Here is a 16,699-nt window from a genome sequence, read left to right on the forward strand (position 1 = left end):
CACTTGCACTGACTCTGTGTACTTTAAGTTTCATCAACACTTTATTGATAAGCCCTTTAAACACATGCACTCCTGACAATTTCTAGAAACTTTCAGGACAGTCTGCCACTGAAATCTTCCTGATTTGCTTCTTTCACACACAGCATGGAGGAGAAACTAAGAGACCTGCAGTCACACGAGGAGAGCTGGACAGGACAGCATCAATCCAGCAGCAGGACTGCTATCTGTCCCTTTTGTGTGCAAGGAGGAACAGGAGGAGCCCAACAAAATGACCTCCAGCAGGCGACTGGTGTGCATGTTTCTGACCAATCTGTCAGACAAAGACTCCATGTGGGGGGTATATGAAAGTCTCTGGTGGGACCTGTGCTCACAGCCCAGCGGTGCCTCAGGTTTACATTGAGCACGTGACAGGTGTGAAAGAGTGTGTAGACACCGTGGTGAACGTTATCCTGTGACATCATCCAGTATGAGCGGTTTGGCAGTGAGTCAGTGATGGTCTGGGGGGGGGGGGGGGGGGGGGGGGGGGCGATGCTTCATAACAATATTAAAACTTCTCTGAAGCTCAGGAGCTTTAAGGTAGATCAGAAGTGAAATCCATGGTGCCTTCTCTTTTTTTCTCCTGCTCGCTCACTCTCCTCCTTGCCCTTGATGCCTCCTTGACAAGTTAAGTGCTGATCGGCTCTCTTAGCTGTTTGTCTTCTCTGATCAAACATAGGCCACACACATACACCTCAGAGTTCAGGGCAACACATCTGGTATCAGTCTATGTTCTGCTGTTATCTCTGTAAAGCCTCAAAGGGCATTTCTGAGGAGACTCTTTGGTTGATTTATTTGGTGAGTAGGAGCAAAGATACAGGATGTTTACCTGTGAATTTCACCTGAGACACTTTCTCAGTATTTTCTCGGTTTAACATTTGATTTTATTCCATCTTGGACAAGTTCTTCATCGTTCTTATTGCTCATTTTTCAAGTTAGTCATTGTAATGATTTTGAACGCACTTAGATTTTACAGTTGACAACGTGATATACTTTAAATAAAAAATTTTAAAAAATAAAAAAAGTCTTCACAAGTTTGAGTAGATTGACAAACACAGACCCTGAGAAATCTCTGGAGAAATAAAATCTGGACTGAAGGACATTTCAAATTATTTTTTATTACTCAAAGAAATCTTCAGAACCACACTATCAGCCAACATCAATTTAAAACACTTGATTATTTAATCACTGTTATTGTAGTTTAGTTTTTTAGTTTATTATTGTGTCATACATACATCCATATGCCCAGCCCGCATGGGCTTACATGACACCATAAATTAAAAACATTCCCGGATCAGAGTGCACTAGGTAAGCTATATTCATTCACAAGAAACAAAAAGAGAAAGTTATTAGTCAAACTAATTAAACAGAATATTCTGTCTTCTTTTCCAAGCTTTTGAAACAAAATTAGCAAACTTAAACAGCCATTCCAGTTTCATTGTATAATTGAATTATTTACACACTGATCTTAATCCATTAATGCAACACCTTATAGCTGTTCTATACCCAGAGGAAGAATATTATAATCTAAGAATACATCATTCAAGAATAATCCAGATCGTTCTCTCACATGTTTGGCTCACAGCAGTTTTATTCCACTAAAAACAACCATGTCAAGATTAACAATTAAATAAAGTTCATATTACAATCAGTGTTTTTCACTAAAGCTCATTAAACCCAAACTGAAACCAACATTTTCATTCGTCATTAAAACATTTCCTGAAGAAATTCTTTGAAATATTTAAAACCATGTATTTTCAACATCCATGCTAGCATGCTAGAACTTTTCTTATTGAAGCATCCTTTTGGTTCGCTGAACATAAGCGCTAATCTATTGCTCATTGGAGGAGAGGGACAGTGTGCATCATGTTGCAGGTTCACTTTTATGTGTGTCCATTCCAAGCATCTTTGTGCACACACGACGTAAATAAACACCCACTCTTACAATAACAGCTCCTTATTAGTACCTTCTGGTAAAATGCTCATTGAACCCCTCAGAGAATTTTTCTGCTTCATTTCGTTCTCCCGGGTGTTTGGAGGATTCTCAGTACGGTTTCTTCTGCTCGGTAAACACACACGCACACAAACACACGCACACACACACACACACATTCACACGCAGAGTAAATTTAAGTTTGCATCGATGGCAGTGAAGAAAATCAACAGACAAAGGAAACATCAAAGTCTTTTTCATGATCTTACCTGCACTGATTTTTCTCTCTCTGTGGAGAAAAATAAACGACAATCAAAACTTTCAGAGATACAATTGAAAATATTTTGTTTACTTTTCATGCAAAAGCAGAAATTAAGATCAGTTTAAGTGTGTGGAAGATAATAATGGACACATTTCTTAAATTTGGATGATTTTCATCTGAAAAAAGTGATAAGACAAAAACACAATTCATTCCCTTTCAAAGGGGATGAATTGTGTTTTTTTCTCAGAAAAAATATGACAGGACTAAAGAATTAAATACACAATTTTGGAGTGCTGTCCTAATCATTAATCTGAATATAGGATAGTGAGAAATGTTTAAAAAGGCACATTTTGTATTTCTTTGACTTGAAATTGATTGGGGCAAAGCTGCACATAAATTTAAATATATATATTTGTTTAAAGTTGAGAATTATGAACTTTAAGCAAAGCTGTTTTTTGACAGAATTTTGATATTGTAAAATGAATGTAACAGCGCCATCCTGAGGTAAATGAGTGTAATTTAAGAGCCTGAGGACAATTTGAAACACTTTAAAACTGTGAAAATAAAAACAATCAGGCTTCTTATCCATCCAACTTATTTTACTGACATATTATAAAGGTCACCACACTCACCTGAGCGCAGGTAGGATAGCATCATGAACAGGACAATCAGCAGTATGGACAAGAGGACCACAGCAAGGTAAGACATCCACCTGCTGGGCTCTGAGCACAGAAATCATAGAGTCAGGTACGTTTCTGTGCTGCCCTCATGTGGTAGCACTCAGTACTACAGTCACTCACCTTCAACAGTCAGGATGAAGCTCTTTCTGATGGGCACTCTGAGCGACTGATGGGAGACGCTGCATGTGAACTGCTTCCCCGAGTCCCTGAGTGAGGCCTTGAGGTAGAAGAAAGCTGACAGCGTGTAGGTGTTGTCCGAGTTGGGTTTGTGGCTGGACAACAGGACGTTCTCGAGCTTCTTAGGGAAAGGAGCACCCACCCTGTGGCCTAAAGAAGACGGGTCCTGATCGTACCAAACTATCTCCACATCCAGAGGGTAGTAACTCGCCGCCACACATATCACCTTCTGCTCCTCGCCCTCCTGCAGAGAGAGAGCGGGTCCGACGTTGAGGGACACTCGAGGAGCCTCTGAAGGGGAAAGAGAAAAAAAATGTAGAGGACTTCTCCAAGGCAATTTCACCAAGAAGTTTCTGTGTAACATCGTCTTTAAAAAAGAGTGGTAACACTTTAGCGCTATTAGCTTGAATCTTAAAGACGGTGTGTTCATTCTCACAATCTGAAGATCAGACAAAGGGAAATGTGCCACATTGAAATGCAAAGAAAGCTACTAGCACGATGATGCAACACAGTGATACCACCACCTGGTGGGCGAGTTAGGCTTTAAACTGAAAGACAGTTGTTGTTGAATGTGATGCACTAATCGACGAGGAGACTAGCCCGGGTTGTATTTCTACAGAATTTAATCAGAAGGAAAAAAACCCAGAGGAGGAGGAGTTGGTGGACTAATGCTGTTAGACGCTACGTTGTGCCTGAGGGAACAAAAGAACAGACTTCTCCTCATCCTGCCATAAACATATTGTGATGTGTGACTGAAGATAACATGACATAGCAAATATTGTCTGATTAGCACTCACCAATGTTTGATGATGAATTTCCATCCCTGCAAAAGCCTGCACATCAAACAATCCATAAAGCTGTCTGTACATTTGTAGACTTCCATCCTGGCGTTGTTGTAAGAAGACGGATTCTTCACTAGATATAATTAAACGTCACTGCAGTGAAGTTCTGGCTAAGACTTTATCGTTTCTATTGATTGAAATATTGTCTCATATTCCTAAAACCTGAAGTTCATCTTCATATCTCTGATTTCCTGTGGTTGTCAGTTGTTAAAATGCACCGTGTTGAAGTGATGGAAAATGTAAAAAGCCTGAGCTGCAGCTCCACAGAGTTCAATGGTGGACGCTACTCTCCTAAACTCTTTTTGCCCTCCACGCAGGTCACATGACTGACAGCTATGAACAGCTGATTTGAACAGAAGAACCACCTCGGACAAGGCAAACAGACAATCATATGTTGTGATTTTGGAGTTGCACCTTAGGTGGCCATTCAGTTTTCAAAGGGGGGCCCAGACCCCCCGGTGGTTATGCTACTGGACACACTGTGGGCTGTGATCCACAGTTTGAGAACCACCAAATTAAAGTTGCTGAAATAAATCTACTGAAGCAATAATCTTTTTTTTACCTAATTGTTTTTTATACTTAAAAATATTTAAAAAACATGGTTCCCTTTTAAAACGCCAAAATTCACTTCTTAACAACCGATGACAACCATCTATGACTCCATCAAGTGACAAAGACTTTGAATTTTATTAAAATAATAATCTGATATTTTATTGTATTATCGTGTTCCTGAGTCTTCCTCACCTTCAATTTGTAGGTTGATGTCCATGCTGGTGAAAAGGGGATTGACGGTCACAGAACAAGTGTATCTCCCTTCACTGCTCATCTTGATGAAGGGGATTTTAAGAGAAGCGTCCCCGCCTGCCAAGCTCTTCAGGCTGACCCCCTTCCCGTTCGTCTGTCCCGTGCGGCTGTTGTGACTGAAGAGACTGACCCTCTCTCCACGATGCTGCCACAGCCACTCCACGGTCGCGTCCGGTCCCCGGTGGTCGACGGCAAACTGACAGTCGAGCTTTTGCTCGGAGCCCTGGCCTGCTTTCACCGATGGAGTTCCTGTTTTTGTTACCATGGCAACTATGGAAACAGATTAGACACTTTTAAGTTGAAACAGTGATGTTGATGTTTTGGTTTCTACACGTGCATGATGTCCCTATTCACCTGTTGATTTCTCTTCCTGTTCCACTTTCTCAGCCTATCAGGTTGCAGCATTTGGCCGTTAACCAATGAGTCTGGTTCTGGTCATTATCTGCCTGTTAAAACATTTTATTCCTTGCTACTGTTGCCAAGTACTTGCTCAACGTGGATTAAAGTTGGGTCTCTTTAAATATTAAAAACTAGTTCTCCAACTGTTCTTTATGGAAAATGATTCATCCTACAGGGTGATGAAGTGCCAACAGAGCAGACTACAGTTACTTTAAGTTTATGTGGGGGACTTCAGGAGGAGGAGAAAAGAAAGTACCATCAATATAAAAAAAAAGGAAAATGGAAACAAAAACCTGCATTTCAGAGAAAGAGCTCGGACAAATGACTGTGAATGGAAGATAATAAGCTCTAGCTGATTGAGAGATTTGTATTTGAATTTACAAATTCCAAACTGTATTTTACACTGGAGCCTAATTCAAAGGAGGCTGGTTTGATATATCTTTTGAATCGTGTTAATGTATCACCAGAGGTGGGCACACGTCCGATAATCTTTCAATCGTTTATTATTTGCGTTAAATCTCTTGTGCATTTATAATGTGAACATTCATTTGACAAAACGTGTACATTAAATACTAACTGAGTCCAAATGCAGTTTAAAAACAACAAACTGGGATACAGGACTGTTATTAGTTAAAGAACACATACTGTGTTGATGTTACCTGTTGTTGCGAGTGTCTCTCTGTCTTCAATAGGAGTCCAGCTGTGATAGTCTGGCCGTCCTGAGGGGGGTCGGTCAGACTGGTGTCTGAGGAGGCCGGTGACTTTGAACAGGCCCCCTGTGTGTTTCAGGGTGCAGGTGAACCAGCAGCTGTACTCATGGTCCCCCTTAACCGGCCAGCGGACTTGGATTCCAGGTGTGCTGAATCGATGAAGCTCACACTCCACCTGCTCTGCTTCCACTCCCTCTAAGTACCGCCTCAGGTCCAGCTTAGATCCTAGAGCACAAACACAAGAATCAGTACAATCCAACAGTATTTATTCTGCTGCTCCTGCAGGACGCAGGTCTTACCAGTGACCAGGAAAGTGATGCCATGTGGGTTAACAGGAGCGTCTCCTTTCTGACCAAACTGCAGCAGAGCCTCTCTGCGGATGAGCTGAGTCTCTGTGTGGTTTTCATTATTCAAAAACACATGTTCATCGACGAACTGACAGGGCAGCCAGGACACCTGAGGGATGCACTGCACACCTGAGAGAGGAAACATGTATCAGCATACAGGTAATGGAAAGTTACCCAACCAGGCACAACCAGGGTACAACAAATGCAGGAGTGCCATGAAGTTTGTGTGCACACAATACAAATTAATCTAAATGATTTACTCTTTGTATCTCCTCTAATAATATCCACATTTAAGTGACAACAGAGCAACTTGTACATTTTAGATTGATTCTTTGGGGACTCAAAAAACAAGATGCATGTCCAAAATAACAATTCAAAGTACTAAAAGAAAACTCCTGCACGATGTCTCACTAGAAAAATAAGTCCCAAAACATAGCTTGTTAGTTCATTACTAGTGTGCATTAGTCTGCTTACAACTTTGTGTTGACTCATTCTTTTTCTACTCGCCTGACTTAACAATCAAATATGCAAAGTATTGGTTTAGTAGCCTGTAAAATAGTATGGGAAGTACTGTAGAGTATACCACAGTACTGTACAGCTAAATGATACAAACAGTTTAGTACCACCACAGTGCATGGCAGTAGCAGCATGTTAACCTAATGTAATAATAGCAGGAGAAGGAGGCAAAGTGCCAAAGTGAATGCAGTCTTCATTTCATTGAAATAGTTACAGAAGAGAAAGTCACATCGTTCATGTCGTGTAGATTAAGATGCTAAAAGAAGATATCCGAGTCTCTTACACAACCGAAAACAGTAACTCACCTGCAAACACATACGAGTAAATAAGTATCTTTAACATTAGATCCATTATTGTTTCCAGAAACGACTCCTTATGGTTAGAGCAGTATCTCCATGTAGTCTCTCACAGCTGAAGTGTACTTTCACTTTCATTTCATCAGAGACAAACTCGCTTTGCCTGCCCCTCGAATCAGGTTTCAGGCAGATATTATGTCGTCTGAAAACATTTTTCATATGTAAGAAAAACATATTAAAACAAAGAAAGATCAAATGAGTAGGCTGTCCTGCTCTTTCGAAGGTGTTGTTAAGTCTCGGTGTTATCTGCTGTATGTCTTTACACACATAAAATAAAAATATTGAATGGAATAGTTAACACTTCTCACAGCTAATAAAACAGAGAATTAAGCTTCACTTCACTACGTAGTTCACTTTCTTTACTGGCTTTTCCGTGTTTACGCTACCGATTTATAAACGAGTAGTAGTACTCATTTGATCCGCTGGTGGCGCTGTGAGTACACAACAATACCCGAGAGCATCCGGTCCCTCTTTCAGAGTACTCCAACTATAAACTGTACATTCAGTCGTTACTTCAACTCGACCTCAACCAACAGGCTGACGAAGGGACCATAAATACAAGTTTATATTAAATAAATAAAATAAATAAATAGATAAAAAAATAAAAAAATAAAACATAAATAAAAGACAGAACTGTCTTTTCTATGACAGAGGATTAGGGCCATGTTAAAAAATATATATTTTTTTTAATTTACGAGAATAAAGTACATTTACGAGATTACGAGTTTAATCTCGAAATAAAATTTAAAAAAATGTTTTAACGTGGCCCTAATCCTCCGTCGTACTTTTCAGTATCTTCATGCTGACTTTACCTTTCATATTCTGTGACCTTGTGTCCTCAAACCAGTCTTATATATCAATACTCACTGCATGAAATAAGAACCACCTCATCAAGTTTTAATCATATTTATTTATATTTGTTTCCAACACATTTCATCTTGTGATTAGTGTCCTCTCTACAATCTTAGATAGTAATACTCACTACAAGAAATGAGTCACACCCTTTTCCCTTTTTTAAATATGAATCATTAATAAATAAAAACCTTTCATTTAACATGACCCATGTCCTCATATCAATAGGCCTACTCACTACAGGAAAAGACACACTAAAACATTACTTATCCTAGATATAAATGCCCACTACAAGAAATGAGAGACACCTCATTGTATGACATATTAGTGCTTTCTTGTAGTTTTTATTAAATCAATAAATCTTATTTCACCCATTGTCCTCAAATCAATCCTGGATATTAAAATTCACCCCAATTTTTTTTTACAGAACCTCAAATATTACATACGTGTTCTTTTTTTTAAATTCACATCTATTATCAATCATATATTTTTTTTTAATTCACATCTATTATCAATCATATTACATTCAGACTAAGGAGACCCTGAGTTGTTGAACAGCTGAAATCCAACATTAAGTAAGCATGATAAAACATTCCACTGTAACATTTACAGAAACTGGTCCTGAGGTCGCTGACAGAGTGGTGTTAAAAGAAAAAAGTGATGCTAAAGAGATGTAAACAGGAGTCCCAACATTTTTGCAACATGCTGCTGGCATCAAGTTCAAGTGGGCATATCATTTTCTAAGAACAAAAACTCTTCTCAGTTTCAACATTTGAGACATCTTTGAGCAACTTCCCATCGTGTCACCTGTTGATCAGTGGAGGAGTGTGGCACTGTGGACAGCAAGCTGCAACTGCAGCTGTTTATAAATGAAGCCAGTGCGGAAGTGCAAAATCCTGCAGAGTGTCCGCTTGAGGCTTTCTCCAGAAGCACTGGAAGTCACATGACAGGCAAAAAAAAATCTGTTTTTACAGCAGAATGTTTACAGCCTTGTACGAAAAAGAAATTATAGGTCTGATCTGTTATTGTCCTCATGGGCACACATTGTACGGAGGGGGGGGGGGGGAATATTTTTATAACACATCTGTTCTATTTCCGATACACGTTATCCATAGTTAGTCGTGTAGCTGACCAGACTGACTGTGGGCCTGGTGTAGCTGTTTGTCTTAAGGTTTAAAACCCGCCTCAGCTCCAGCTTTCCAGTTGTTAGGTTGACTGAAAGTTATGCTGAGTCAGCACTTCCAACATGGCGGCTGACGTCGGTGAGCCTCCAGAGCCCCCGGCTGTAACAGATGGCTGACGTCACTCAGGCTTCATCCATAAATATTTACAGTCTGTGGTGGGCAGTAGTGTGTGTGTCACAATGACCACCTTGAGTTCTGCTCCACAGCACTCCTAGAAGTCAAAACCTCGACATGTTACCTTCGAGAGCGTCCCATTTTAACCCCTGAAGTGCTGTCTCAGAGTGAGAACAACAAGTTTAATGTAAAAGACTTTCTTCCTCCTTCATGTTGGTCTGTTTGAGAGCTGCTCGGTACAGCTTCTGCTCAGAAAACACACACACAGGAGCACACAGAGATTAGTACTGGTTTACAATAGATCAAGAGAGAAAGGGAACACAAGTGATGTTTCATATAATCTTACCTGCATTGATTTTCTTTTTCCTGTGGACCAAATAAATAACAATCAGTCTTCAGAGATCAACACTTCATTTGTAGAAATTAAGTAAACACAACAGTAAGATTCAGTTTCAATCAGTCCGTATTTGACATGACTTTGTTATAAAAGTTAGAGCGATAGCTCTCAGACCCAGAACCTAGAAAAGCTGGGCTGCTGTGAATATGAAATTTGTAGGTAACAAATTTAAAATGAGCTCAGATATCGCCAGTAACACAACTTCAGAAGGTCAACACTTTTTTATTTTTTATATTCAGGTCTAATTACAGATTTTTTTCCTCAACTGTTTTTAGGTTCTTGTTTAAATTACACATATATTTTTATCCCTGCACAGGTTATGTACATTTCTTGTATAAGTCTATTTTTAATTGCACAGTTTAAGTTTGATTCATCTAGAGGTATTCTTTAAATCTTTTTTTTCAGGTTAATATATATGTATGGGAGGGGGGGGGGGGGTCGGTTTTGTTGTTAATTTGTAACAAATGTTTCATGTCATGTACGTCTTTGTAACCTGCTACTGGATGCTTTGAATTTCCCTCGGGATCAATAAAGTATCTATCTATCTAGTATCGCTGCCAGTACAAGCCAGTATAATCAACTTTGCTCAATATTTATCTGCTCCAACTGCAGAACTCTGCAGACACACCAGTGCAGACGTATGTAGAGCTCATGACAGCGTCAGAGTTATGAATCAGGCTTCAGACATGCACAAACACACAAAGTGCTAGATCCCGTCTCACAACTGAAACGTCTGTTTCTTACTCCAGTGGCAGCACAGAGGAGGGAGCACTTAGTCTCCCATTTACTCTTTTTTTCATAACTTAATTGATATATAACAATACACAAACATCAAACTGTCCATCCTTAAATAGTAAACTTTTTTTTTTTTTAAGTTCCATTGACCGACTGATTTTGAAAAGAAGTTCTGAAAAAATTAAATCATTGGCATGGATTTTTTCTTAGTTAGAAACACCTTTAAGAGACTTAAAATAACTTGCTAACTAATGCAGAGTTTTTTAATCTAGACCTACAGTATTAAATAAGTGAAAACATTTGTATCTTTCATGTTTATAACGTTTGCTCTTTTACATAAAACATGAAAACAACAGTCTTTCCAGAATGTGACACAAAAAGGGAAACTAAAGGATAAGAGAATTATGGTTTCAGGTTCAGCTTAGTACAATGTTTCTCAACATCGACAAGTCTTGAGATGAACCCTTTTGTTGGATAAATCATCTCATTAAATCACATTTTCTACTCATAATGGCAGATACTTCATTTCAAAGTATCCTCACACTCATGTTAAAAAAATATTTAGATTTTCAGAGAGTCCCCACACTTACCTCGCCTTATCAGATAAGGCAGCATCTTGTACACGAGGAACACCAAAAACAAGTCAACAGCGAGGTACACCACCCAGAAGCTCGGCTCTGTGCACAGAAAACACAACGTTAGTATGTTGCTCTGCTGCCCTCATGTGGTAGCACTCAGTACTACAGTGTAATTAATTGTATTTTGTATCCTCTCACCAGTAACAGTCAGGGTGAAGCCCTTTATGATGGGCTCTCTGAGGGACTGATGTGAGACGCTGCATGTGAACTCTCTCCCTGTGTCCCTGAGCGAGGCCGTGAGGTAGAAGGAAGCCGTCAGCTTGTAGGTGTCATCCTTGTTTTGAATGTGGCCGGTCCGCTGGACGCTGTAGGAAACCTTGGAATGAGACACACCCCCCTTCTGGCCCGATGCAGACAGTTTCTCACTGTACCAAATTGTCTCCACATCCAGAGGGTAGTAACCCTCCACCACACAAGATATCTTCTGCTCCTCGCCCTCCTGCAGAGAGAGAGCGGGGCCGACGTTGAGGGAGACACGAGGAGCCTCTGAAGGGGAAAGAGAACAAAAATGTAGAGGACTTTACCAAGGCAATTTCAGCAGAAGGTTTCTGTGCAACATCAACAGACTTTGTATCCAGACTTTGACCAAACATCGCCTGATTAAAATAAGTTGACTACATTTAAATCATGTATTTATAATAGGGTTGTCAGCGTTAATGCATTATTCACAATGCTCTTAGGTCTGAACGCTTTCTGGTCCATCCTTAATTCAAACAATAAAAAACACATTTTAAACCAATAAAGCAATATATATATATAATACAGATTTGATCTATTGTTGCCTGTTTCAAAATGTAAACCCCCTCTTCTTGAAATGTTCTGTTTGTATTTTTGTTGTAATAAACATCAACAAGTCTTTTGTTAACATCATGGTCAGGCCCATTCAACCAAACTGTAAGTCTGGATGTGTATAGCCATGCAGGGCCAGCACAATGTCCAGATGCCAGAAAAGAAAAGAAAGCAGAAGACGAGGAGGGAGCTGGATTGGTCTTTTGACCACAACAATAACATGTCAACAAAAGCTGATCCCTGAGGCGCTGATAGCCTAACTGTTGTGACCTGTGCCCCCTGTATGTAGTCTTCAGTGGAGCGTCCATGGGTTCAAGTCCGACCTCGGCCCTTTGCTGCATGTCATCCAACACTCTCTCCTCCCAACATTTCCTGTCTCTCTTTGGCTGTTCTAATCAAGGCAAAAAAAACATATCTAAAAAGAAAAAAAGAAGGAGCTCCCAGCCAGGCTGAGGAATCGGATGTTAGCCAGTAGCCTAGCATAAATGCTACTGATCCAGTCAGCGTGCATTGATATTATTAAATGTCATTTGGGTAGGGCTCAGTCACACTGCCTTTTAAAGATCTGAACCATTTCTGTGTACGGTGCTGATCATCAAGTATGCTCTCGATTGTTTGTAGATTTAAGTTTTACCTCAGAAGAAATCCTAGATATTAAAATGTAGATTTCAGAATCTTTATAAAACTGCTGTGAGTGCGTTGTAAACCGAGTTTGTGAATGAAGCCCTCAATCTCTTTCTCACCTTCGATATGCAGATTTATTTCCATTTTCACTAACAGTGGATTCACGGACACAGAGCAGAAGTACTTCCCCTCATGGCTCATATTGGTGCGAGGAATGGTTAAAGAAGCATCCCCGTGTGCAAGGTTCTTCAGGGAGACCCCGCTCCCCTGGGTCTGTCCCGTGCGGCTGTTGTAGCTGAAGAGCTTGTCTCTCCTTCCATGCTGATGCCACTGCCACTCCACAGTAACGTGAGGTGCTTTATGGTCAACAGCAAACTGACAGTGAAGCTTTTGTTTGGAGCTCAGGCGTGCGCTCACTGACGGAGTTCGTGTTTCAGTGACCAGGGCGACTGTGGAAAGAGATCCAGTTCAGGGATTCAAATGAGACACAGGACCAGTAAAAACTGAACCTTCTGACACCAACCAAACATTTTATACACAATCTGTCCTTTGGGATGTAAGGCTGTTTTTATGCCAAAGGGGTTCCACAGGGTACCTCCCTTGGTCCTGTCCTGAATCTCATCACTTTCTTACTAACAAACTGTAATGCCCCTCTACATGTAGACAACACACTTCTGTGTTGTCAGGCAAAGTCAGCCATTGAAATTCTACAAACTCTAAATTGGGGAAAACATCTTTTACTTTTTGTTGGAACTTCTTATAGCTCACATTAAGACTTAACACAACTGTCTCAAAAGGTCAATTTAAAACCATGAATACAAACTACTCTGGACAACAATTGAACTGTGTTTAACTGTGCTGTTCTCTGCTCGTTTGATTTCTTGTCATATGATTACTTCCAATGTCGACGCAAGTGGCCTCTTGATAAAGAATATATTTCAATGTTTATCTTGATAAATAATATATTAGCACAAGTACAAGTCTCCTCTGATTTGTCCAGGTCTGCTTTTAATATGTGTTTAAATTGTGTTTTTTATTCTAATTCCAGAGTTGATTTAAATTTGTTAAACTGTAAAAGTTTAAATAATAGCCCAAGCTTGACCCTGCCTTTTGTTTGGGACAGACATCATAACGAGGTGGGCGTTAAATCATTTATAAATATCACTCAAAGATCAAAATGCACATCAAAAATGGAAAAGGCTATGAAACTGTAAATTGACATTAGAAAGAATATTTAAATGTGCACATAGTTAGGATATCGATAAAAAAATTAAGTTACAAATCATTCATTTGATCTGTTTTTTTTACAGTATGCCAACCTGCTGCACAGCTGGTACTCAAACCAGCATCATGTCTTTCTTCAGATGTGGAACTTCATCTTTGTTTTTGTTTTTTGTGTCTTGTTGCTTTTTATTCTTATTTTTGATCAATCAACACCAAAATCATAGAGTCCTTGAAACCTGTCTTTATTTATCAAAACATGCAGCTACACCAGGGATGGGCTTTTATTTGAAGTTTCACTGTATCTCCAATTTTTATTTGTACAAGTTTAATTTTGCTCTCTGAAGGGGGTTCTTGTAACTTTTCATTAAGGTTAATATACACATATATATATATATATATATATATATATATACAGTATGGTTTGCAATTAAATAAAGAACACATACTGCGTTGATGTTACCTGTTGTTGTGAGGATGTCTGTGTCTTTTATTTCAGTCCAGCTGTGATAGTCTGGCCGTCCTGAGGGGGGTTGGTCAGTTGGGTGTCTAAGGAGGCCGGTGACTTTGAACAGGCCCCCTGTGTGTTTCAGGGTGCAGGTGAACCAGCGGCTGTACTCATGGTCCCCCTTAACCGGCCAGCGGACTTGGATTCCAGGTGTGCTGAATCGATAAATCTCACACTCCACCTGCTCTGCTTCCACTCCCTCTAAGTACCGCATCAGGTCCAGCTTAGATCCTAGAGCACAAACACAAGAATCAGTACAATCCAACAGTATTTATTCTGCTGCTCCTGCAGGACGCAGGTCTTACCAGTGACCAGGAAAGTGATGCGATGTGGGTTAACAGGAGCGTCTCCTTTCTGACCAAACTGCAGCAGAGCCTCTCTGTGGACCAGCTGAGTCTTATTTTCATCTCTAAATGAACAGGGCAGCCAGGACACCTGAGGGACGCCATGCACACCTGAAAGAGAAGAATTTCAAAATAGAAGTTGTTTAGTGGATGGTTGAAGAAAATACCATGTGAAATAACACAATGTTTACGGCAAGGAGTTTTATAGATTTAACTCCATTGAGGAGTCAGATTGGTGTCGGGCAGTGGGAGGTGTGTTTGGGATTTCTGTTTGCAATGATAATTTATATTTAGTTTAACCTGTTAAAAACATTTCTTATATGTAGTTTACTGTTATAGATGTGATGCTAATGAGATGGGCCTCCAAGGAAGAGGAGGAAGAGAATCACCATCTGTCCCCTCTGACCCAGAAAAAAACAAAACATCCTAGCAGAGACAGAGGAGGTTCAAGGTTGTCTTTATTATCTCTGTCAGCAGTTAAACATTCAGTCATCCTGACGACAACAAATATGACACAAAAAGACATAAAAATAATAAGTAAAAGCCCAATGGATAATAAATAAGCAGGTAAATAAAACAATGGATAATAAATAAGCAGGTAAATAAAACAATGGATAATAAATACAGCAGGTAAATAAAACATAATAGGTCATTTAAAAGTCGATGGCAGCGGGCACAAATCAGTTTTTAAGTATTTTGGGGTTTTTAGTTATTTGCACGTCAACTTGTCTTTGTTTGTGTTTCTTTCACGTGTGTACAGGATGCTCCACACCAATATCCCCAAGAGGGATTTAGAACCACAAGGAGAACCTCTCACCACCTGTGAAGGTGAGATAATGAGTCAGCAGAGCGCACTGCAGACCCAGAGTATATAAGCTCCCCACACCTGGTTTTAATCAAGGTCAATCAGAGACACACACACCTGACTCTGCACTGAGGTGATTCATTCACCAACCTCAGTGATAAGAGAGAGAGAGAGAGAGAGAGAGAGAGAGAGAGCCCTCACACTAACGACCTGCACCAGTCAGCAACACACGAGTACATTTCTGTCATTTTCTCGATGTCATGAGACATGAACTCGTTATAACAGGACAACCAGCGTTTGTATCCTGAGATAACCAGATATGTTCTTGAGAAAACCAATAACGTGTAGGTGCCGCCCCAAAATCCAAACCTTTGATTGGCTATTTGCCTTTTAAGAGGCGGGGCTTAAGTACAAATAAACTATTCTGGTTGTTTTCAACAGACTAATAGTACTTTCAGTTGTAAATGAATACCTTGCTCCTTGTGTACAAATGTTCAAGGAATAACTCATGCATACTGTCGAACTTGCAATGGACTTAATTACCAACAAATGTATTTTTGAAAGTTAGACTGCGTGCATGAGTTTGCACGCAATTGTGTAACTAAGTACTTAGTCAGGACACACCCCTTGATGACACTGAAACATTTGATTTGATTTGACTGAAGTTTGACCTGTTGTTGTTTTGATCATTTCAATTAAAGATGTGGTTTCAATGTTTGCATTTCAACACATTCTGTTTTCATCTAGACAGCATCCAAGCTCCTTTGGAAATATGAAGTAGTACAAAATAGGAAATATATAAAGTTAGTAAAGTAGATCGTATGACTGTGCAGTAACGTAGGCTACATAAAGTAGTATAATGTGTTTATTGTACTATAACAGGCTATTGTATTATTCGAAAAATATAGGATCATCCTTACAGAGTAGTGTTGTATTGTATAGTGAAGTAGACAAATAGGTTATTATTTATTCATTTGATTAATCAACGTATCAACAAATCGCATCTATGTAAAATATGCCGGAAATAGTACTAACTGTTGACTGTACAGTATTAAGAGTGTATAGCCTACAGTAAACAATACAGTGAAGTAATGTGGACAACAACATCTCATAGTTTAGTTTAATGTGTTACAGTATGCTACAGTACAATGTAGTATAAAACAACACGGTGCTAAACTGCAGGCTATTACTGCGCACTATTTCACATTAGGCTACATTGCAGTATAGTAGACTTGTAGTTAAGAGAATAATAAACTCGGACGTATAGAAGTTAAATAAAAAGACAGATCTAACACAGGTAAAGACAAAACTCACCTGCGCACAGAATCAGGGAAAGATTTAACCTTAAGAAGAAACTCATGATTCAGGTTTAACCGATGCGTTGCCCGACCAGCTCACACTTTCGCTTTCATTTCTTGATGCCTCC

The 16,699-nt window shown here is 39.6% G+C and overlaps 1 protein-coding gene across 3 annotated transcripts; it reads right to left on the reverse strand.

Annotated features, from left to right (window-relative positions):
- Positions 1-1,882: 1,882 nt before the first annotated feature.
- Positions 1,883-16,699, reverse strand: dhrs13b.2 (dehydrogenase/reductase (SDR family) member 13b.2). 3 transcript variants are annotated; one of them, XM_061045985.1, is made up of 9 exons: positions 16,588-16,699; positions 14,560-14,579; positions 6,143-6,299; positions 5,793-6,068; positions 4,675-5,004; positions 3,032-3,379; positions 2,864-2,953; positions 2,239-2,258; positions 1,883-2,095 (listed from the first exon to the last, which is right to left on the reverse strand). In XM_061045985.1, exons 1-9 carry the CDS (start codon positions 16,631-16,633, stop codon positions 2,081-2,083), a joined length of 1,302 nt encoding a protein of 433 aa, XP_060901968.1. In that variant the 5' UTR covers positions 16,634-16,699; the 3' UTR covers positions 1,883-2,080. The 3 variants fall into 3 exon arrangements, with proteins under 3 accessions (XP_060901968.1, XP_060901967.1, XP_060901966.1); XM_061045984.1 differs by lacking the exons at positions 14,560-14,579; positions 16,588-16,699 and adding an exon at positions 7,012-7,453 and having other exon boundaries at positions 6,143-6,319; XM_061045983.1 differs by lacking the exons at positions 1,883-2,095; positions 2,239-2,258; positions 2,864-2,953; ... (2 more) ...; positions 5,793-6,068; positions 6,143-6,299 and adding exons at positions 8,239-9,457; positions 9,559-9,578; positions 10,935-11,021; ... (1 more) ...; positions 12,515-12,844; positions 14,080-14,355 and having other exon boundaries at positions 14,430-14,579.

This window comes from Labrus mixtus, chromosome 9 (assembly GCF_963584025.1).
Source record: "Labrus mixtus chromosome 9, fLabMix1.1, whole genome shotgun sequence".
NCBI classification, from domain to species: domain Eukaryota; kingdom Metazoa; phylum Chordata; class Actinopteri; order Labriformes; family Labridae; genus Labrus; species Labrus mixtus.